The sequence below is a fragment of the Echiichthys vipera genome, assembly GCF_963691815.1.
Source record: "Echiichthys vipera genome assembly, chromosome: 12".
Classification (NCBI taxonomy): Eukaryota; Metazoa; Chordata; class Actinopteri; order Perciformes; family Trachinidae; genus Echiichthys; species Echiichthys vipera.
In genome coordinates, this window is record NC_139837.1 from 25,444,803 (window position 1) to 25,452,255 (window position 7,453).

General features: G+C 38.1%; 1 protein-coding gene across 1 annotated transcript; it reads right to left on the reverse strand.

Moving 5' to 3' along the window:
- Window positions 1–3,651: 3,651 nt before the first annotated feature.
- On the reverse strand, window positions 3,652–6,546 carry eapp (e2f-associated phosphoprotein). Its single transcript, XM_083924874.1, has 6 exons — window positions 6,403–6,546; window positions 5,001–5,182; window positions 4,779–4,898; window positions 4,530–4,644; window positions 4,320–4,448; window positions 3,652–4,196 (listed from the first exon to the last, which is right to left on the reverse strand). Exons 1-6 carry the CDS (start codon window positions 6,471–6,473, stop codon window positions 3,908–3,910), a joined length of 906 nt encoding a protein of 301 aa, XP_083781000.1. The 5' UTR covers window positions 6,474–6,546; the 3' UTR covers window positions 3,652–3,907.
- Window positions 6,547–7,453: the final 907 nt, after the last annotated feature.

A 7,453-nucleotide genomic window follows, 5' to 3' on the forward strand; every position in this document is an offset into this window, starting at 1 on the left:
GTTCAATGGAAGGCTGCTCCTGCCCAAGTGTAGGACCAACAGGCTCCAGAACTCCTTTGTCCCTCAGGCCGTCACACTCTCCAACTCCTCACTCAGGGGGAGGAGGAAATAAAGAGGACAGAAGGGAAGGAGAGGGAGCCATTCACTGTGACATTATTAACCTACTCTGACACACCTGGACACTAATTAATTAATGAATAATTAATAACCTACTCTGACATACCTGGACACTTATTAATTATTTAATAATTACAGTTTTTTTTTATTGCTTTGACCTGGTTGAAGAAACTGGTAACCTCTCAGTCTTCACCATCACTCTCTCAGCAGAGCAAAAGACACCTCTTGCAAATGAGTTAACCCATTGTCATTGTTATGACACACTTCCCGCACCCTTTTGCAAATCAGTTAACGCAGGTGTCATTCAAGCAGTCCAAACTCCACTGCTTTAGCTGTGGTAACCAAACAGAACATATATGTTCCCATCTCTTAGACACTTCTTGACCAGTATGAAATCACTGAAGCACCTGTTTGACACTGCTTCACAAAACTTTTCAATTTGCAATCAGTCTGCAGGCTTCCTCAATACTCTCCATTTTTAAATCCTATAGAGGAATTCTTCAGTGCATGGAGATGGAAGGTTTACGATTCAAGATTCAAGATTCAAGATTCAAGATTCAAGAAGCTTTATTTATCCCGAGGGAAATTATTTTGCAACAGTTTCAATACAAAGATGGGAAAGGGTCAGAGTAACAATAAGCTAACATAATCAAATTAAAATAACGCTAACGTAAAATAAATCAAACAATGAACTAAGTGTGACAGAGTGCAACAGACATCGTGGTTAAGCGTAGGTATATACAATATACAACAATACGCAGCGTGCAGTTTAGCAGCAGATTGAAATGAAATAAGTACAAACTAGATAAGTGAGAAGGAGCGATAAGTGATAACAGTGTTAAAAATGTTAAAAATGTAGCAGCATTTCCTACAGCACTAAGTGACAGTATGGCACAGTGGAGTGTAGTAGCATTTCGTACTGAAGTCAGTTACAGTAAACCACAGTGAAATGTAGCAGCATGTCCTAAAGCACAGTAAGTGTAGCAGCAGATAGTTACAGTACTATTAAATAAATAAATAAAGTGATGTAGTGGTGATATAAAGAGACAGTGTAAAGTGTAGCAGCAGTAAGTTACGGTACCACAAATTAAGTGATGTAGTGGTGGTATAAAGTGACAGTGTAGTATAGCAGCATTTCTTACTGAAGTAAGTGACAGTACAACATCGCCACTATGACCAGATGCCCTTTATCGATGCAATGACCGCTGCTGCCCAAGATATAGATGCAGATGCATGCCAAGGCTGGATCAGGCATGCAAGAAGATTTTTCCCTAGGTGCATCGCAAGAGAAAATATTGAGTGCGATGTAGATGAGGCCATGTGGCCCATTCGTCAAGAGAGAATTGACTAGAAGAGATTTTTTTCTTTATTGTACAGAATTTTTATTTTCATTTTCCTTATGTCTTACACAGTGATGGATTTTTATACTATATACTGTATGTGGTTTCTGTTGGAATATTTCATTTCTTAGCCACAATCTCAAAAAAAAAAAGAATGAATACTGCATTCAATAAAATTTGAAAAATCATTGTATATGATTCTGGATCTATTTTTTGCAAGAGAGCAAATTGGCACTAATATGTAAGCTGCTGACCAGTAATGCAGCACTGATTCACACTGAGAGCTGAATTTTGTATTTTGATGCCCCTTGTCTAATGACTGATTGGAAGCGCTTATGCACTTCTGTGCAAGTTGTGTTGTTTGAGGGCAAAATTTGCTTTTGGTCCATATGTTAAATGTTTTGGCGGAGGTAGAGCCTTTTGCAGGCAAAATAAGTCATTTTGACCGTTGGTGCCACGGTTTAGGCGTTTGCTTTAACAGTTTTGAAGAATGTGTATTTTGAGTCGACTACTGTGTCAAAGCAATCAAAAAAAACTGTAATAACCTACTTAAGTGCAATCATTTAATCTTACTACTCATTTCTGTCATATACAGTCAGACATATTTTATCTTATACATTTCCTCTACATTTAACTTATCTGATTTCATTTTCTGTGGATTTTATTTGACCTGTATTCTTACATCTACCTCACATATATTGGACTAAGAGTTTATTGCTTACTGTTTTATTTTTTTTTTATACTTTCTGTATTTCTTTACTAAGAGTTTATTGTTAACTGTTTATTGTTTTTTATACTTTCTGTATTTATTTAGCTAAGAGTTTATTGGTTATCCTATACTGTATTTTTTTTTTTATACCTCCCTCGTGTTTTTGTAAGCTGCTGGAAATTCAACTTCCCCAAAGGGAGTTCATCCCAAAGGATCAATAAAGAGAAGTCTAAGTCTAAGTCTCCATGTTCCTTCATTACCATAAACAAACACGCTGTAGTTGATGTGGTTTGATAAGAACTGCTGGGGAAAATACTAAACCTTTTTCTAAACATGAAACTATTTGTTCTTGAAACATAAAGCCCAGAGAGCGTGGGTGAACCAAACAAAAACTCATCTGAGCAGTACAACTTCACTCTACTTAGATTTTTTGTATTTGTTCCCAGCCCCGTCAGACCATAGCTAAGGTAGCTACAACTCTGCTGGGGTCCAAGCATATAGTGAGTTTATGTCAACAGATGAATTAGAAGAGTACAGAAAGGTCAAACACCGTGTCCATTCAGTTTATTTGCAGCAGTAAACTATTTCTCTCACTTCAAATCTTCTTCAACAAAAAGAAATACTCAGAGCAGCCCGTCTGGCACCAACAACCATGCCATGTTCAAAGTCACTCTCAGTCAATCTTTCTTACCTGTTCTGATGCTGCTTTGAACTGCAGCACATCGTCTTCACCATGTCTACATGCCTAAATGCACTGAGTTGCTGCCATGTGATTGGCTGATTAGAAATTTGCATTAACGAGCAGTTGGACAGGTGTACCTAATAAAGTGGCCGGTGAGTGTAGATGGAATTTTGCATGCATATCTGATTATGAGAATAAAAAAATCTTTATCTTTATGTGCTAAAGTAAATACAGTTAATATAAACTGCCCCAAATTTGCAGTTTATTCCCATAAAACGCTAATTATCAGTACTTTTTTTCACAGCTGTATAAAACTATAGACCTTTACACATGATGAATTTGCACATAAATATATTTTTTCCACTGTTGTTTTTGTCTTTTTCCATTTTCAGAACACAGCACGCAAATATTATGCAGCAAAAAGAGCAGGGTAGTTTTGCAGTTCGATTGGAGAAGGCAAACTTTACTCCTGTAACCTTGACACAGGCAGCTCCTTCTGTTCTTACCTTTCACAATAAAAGCCCTTAACTACAGATGATGCAACACACTACGATTGGCTGCACGTTGGAAAGGAGGGCTAAACGAGTGGTATCAGATTGGTGCAGACTTGCGTACTCGCCGCTACTGAAACCAGCTCTTTGGACAGTATCGGAGGTGTTTCTGATATTAGAATCATATTTGTTCATACAGCAGCCACTACTAATAGAAGTGGAGTTATAGTTGTTGACAAATGCATTTATATTAGAGCGTAATAAACCATTTAGTCAATATTTATATACTTTTAATGAATGCTAAGCAGCCAAAGTAAAGTGGTACCAGGAAGCCTCATCAAAAATTTGTTGGTTAAAAAAAAATTTAATTAATCAAAGGCCTCTTGTGTTTTCAGTCCAGAACCCAGTTTTTTCAGTTTCTGTGAGATATAAAAGCTGCTGCTGATATTTAGCTGCAGAAACGAGCAGCCACGTTATCGACTCGGAGTGTTCTTGAGCCGATGGATGGATGCACACAGACAGAAGCGCTCAGTTCTTCTGCTCTGAAGAGTCCCAGACAAACTCAGTCTCAGCAGTGGCTAGCCAGGATGTTGAAGAAGTGGTAGACCTCGTCTTTATCGAACACGGCCACCTCAGTGGAGCACTCCGTGCACTGGACCGGGTGATAAACCTCGCCGGCGTCCATCCCCGCTGGCGTCGGGTCGGGAGTCTGGTCCTGTGGCGTTTCCTGTCCCCTTCTCCTCTTCCTCTTCCTCTGTTTCATCTCCTGCTGGGTATTGTAGCGCAACACCTCGTCTCTCTTCACCACGCAGTTCATGACGAACATGGCTCGATACTGTGTCCGGTACTTATCGTGCCTGTTGGGACACAAAAAAACACACATCGGTTAACATTTCGGGAGTAAGTAAAAACACTGTAGCTAAAACAATGAATCATTTTGAGTGAGCCTCAAACACACTGTTGCTGTGGTGAAGTCTCACCTCTGACAGTCCAGGCAGAGCGTGGTCATGCAGGCGGGACAGTTGAGGATGGCGTCGCTGCTCGGTAAATCCTGAGACTGCCGATGCTGCCGCCGAGAACTCGCAGCCGGCCGCTTTCTGTCGCCGTACCTGCACAGGAAGATGTGACACTGAATGACCGCAAGGAGAAAGACCCACTTGTCTGGATAAACAAGCGTTCAAGAGTCTTACTGTCTCCTCCTGGCGTCCACCCAGGCCTGGTCCCTGTCGTCCTCGTCAGGGTCGTAGAGCAGCTCGTCGTTGGTCAGTATGGCACGCTGTCTCCGCCTCCGGCCAGTGGAGCAGCCTGCAGGGAAAAACAGAGAGATCTAACGGAACTGAGCAGCTTTAATGGACTTTAAAGAGGGACGACCATTATTCGTGGTGTTTACGTGTTGCAGACTGCAGGCAAACTAATTTTTAGGAAATATCCATCCTTACTTGGAGCATCCTCCCCCTCTGAGTCAGAGTCGAAGTACACCTCATCATACATCTGAGGGTTAGGAGGTGGAAGACCGCCGCCACCGCCGCCACCGCCGCCACCGCCGCCACCTGAGGTGTCTGCTGGAGAATAAACACACAAACATCAGTTGCTGTCATGACAACAGAGTGACTTCCTTACAATGCAAAGTATTTAACCAGCGTGGTTCAGGTGGGTGTTACCTGCTGTCGTTGGAGCCCAGGTTCCCTCTATGGTCTTCAGGGTGGAGCTGAGCTCCGCCTCCATCTCCTTCTCGAACTCATCCCCGCTGGACGACTCGCTCTCCCCCGTCAGATACTCTCTGATCAGCTTCTTCTTCTGCTCCGGAGTCCCGTTCAGCAGCACGTCCAGCTCATCCTCTGAGCTGAAACACAGCCAGAGAGAAGATTTTTTTATTTTTCTGAATTTCTTCAGGCAACGAGTCCAATTAAAAAAACAAACCAAACCAAATGAACACTCATCTAATTCACCTGCTGCTCACACGTTAATATGCAAACAATAAAATGACAAATCAAGAAAACAACCAATATTGAAAATGACGGTTATTTGCAGCCGCACCTCCAAACACCATCTCAGAAGATATAAAAACTCTGCTGATACAAAACAAGGAGAAAATGTGATGTACTTGTTTAAGCACTTGAAATCTCGACAACTGTAATAAAGTACTTACTGAATTTTGAAATGTGAAAATAGGATAGATAGATAGAAAAGTGATAGTCTAGTTCTGGTGGAGGTAGTGTAAATTTAAGGTGATTAAAGGGTAATTAAGGGTGTATATATATATGGACAAATACAAATGCTGAGTGAGAATAATAGAGTCAGAGACTAAAAGCCCAGCAGTAGGTGATTAAAAGTAAAAAAAAACCTGTGCATGTGTAACAAACCTGTGACTGACGAACTAAGATTTAATTGGACCATGCTGCATATGAAGTACATACATGGAAATCTAAATTTCACGGAGACACAAAATTCCTGCACCTTTTCCAAAGTCAAATTCAAGCACTTTCCAAGCACTTCCAGGTGCATTCCCAGTCTTTTCCAGCACCTTCCAGCTGTGTTAAACTCCATATTTGTATCCAGAACAATCCTCAGTATTCAGAAAACTAATTATGTCACTTGTTCGTCACATTAAACGAGATGTTATTGTCCTGTAAACAACCAACATGATGTTTAGAGACAGCTTTCTACAGAAGGACGACATATGAAAGGAAACTAACTCCACAGAAATATAATAACCAACTATTCGGATCATCTGTTCATCAGCAAAGGGGAGTTTTCATGAAAAATGTGGAGACCTGCCTGTTCACGTGTGGCTGTTTGTATCTCCCCCAGGCTGCTGTGGTTATTCAAATGATCGGAATCACTTGTATTATTTCGGGGTTTATAAAGAACACCAATACTTCAGTAATTTTTCTTTAAAATATTTGTATTAAATTCTTATTTAGAGAGAAACAGTCCACGAGAGACCTTCGCCTGTTTTCATCTTAGTCCAGTTTGTTTACACGTTAGCATTCAGCTAGTTAGCCTCATGGTGCTAAAGCTAACTCACCGCTTTTAAAGCTAACACTTTTATTAGTTCCTCACCTGTCTTCAGCTCTGTCCTCATCGCTCGGCTCCTCGATCTCATATGAGTCAAAGTCTTGTATTTTATTCATTTTAACGGTTTGGTAAAGTTAAAGTAAAACAACATCAGCAGCTAGCGAGCCAGCAACGAACTACAAACGGCTACTTCCGTATCTTCTTCTTCTTTGGTTGTGTTAAACGGAAGTGAGCGAACATGGAGAAGAAATACTCCCGCCATCAACTGCATGGAGGGTGGATAAGAAATCAACTAAACTAACCTAACCTACACTAAACTAAACTAACCATACTAAACTAAAATAAAAATAAAAATAAAAATAAAAAAATAAAAAAATAAAACAAACTAAACTAAACTAAACTAACCATACTAAACTAAACTAAAATAAAATAAAATAAAATAAAATTAAAAAATAAATTAATAAATAACTTAACTAAAATAAAAATAAAAATAAAAATAAAAAAATAAAACAAACTAAACTAAACTAAAATAAAATAAAATAAAATAAAATAAAATAAAACAAACTAAACTAAACTAAAATAAAAAAAAAATAAATAAAAATGATAATAATACTAATAAAATAAAATAAAATAAAATAAAATAAAATAAAATAAAACAAACTAAACTAAACTAAACTAAACTAAACTAAAATACAATAAAATGGAATACATTAATTCAATTCAACAAACATAATAAAGTGAAATAGTGATAAAGTGAAATAAAATAAAGTGTAATGAAATAAAAAATAAACAAATAAACTTAAATAAACAAAATGAAAATGAAAAATATGATAAAAAAATTGAATAAATTAAAAAAACCTGAATTTATAAAATAACATGAAATAATGGAACTAAACAAAATGAAAAAATGTGTAAATTAAATTCACAACCACAACATTTTGTCAAATATGTCTTTTGGTTTTTACAGTTTTGAGATTCAACAAAATTATAGAAAATCTGGCAGGTCAACTCAAATGATTGACATTATTTTGTTTTGTTTTTTGTCTCTTTTCTAAACAATCAAGTAGGATTCAGCACTTTTAAAGATATGTACCAA

What these genes read in the sequence shown, in the direction of transcription:
- eapp (XM_083924874.1), bottom strand. Translation starts at nt 6,473, where the DNA reads ATGAATAAAATACAAGACTTTGACTCATATGAGATCGAGGAGCCGAGC. An exon ending in AGAGGGGGAGGATGCTCCAA is followed by an intron (nt 4,645 to 4,778) that starts GTAAGGATGGAT and finishes TTTTCCCTGCAG; the next exon opens with GCTGCTCCACTGGCCGGAGG. An exon ending in CTCTGCCTGGACTGTCAGAG is followed by an intron (nt 4,197 to 4,319) that starts GTGAGACTTCAC and finishes GTGTCCCAACAG; the next exon opens with GCACGATAAGTACCGGACAC.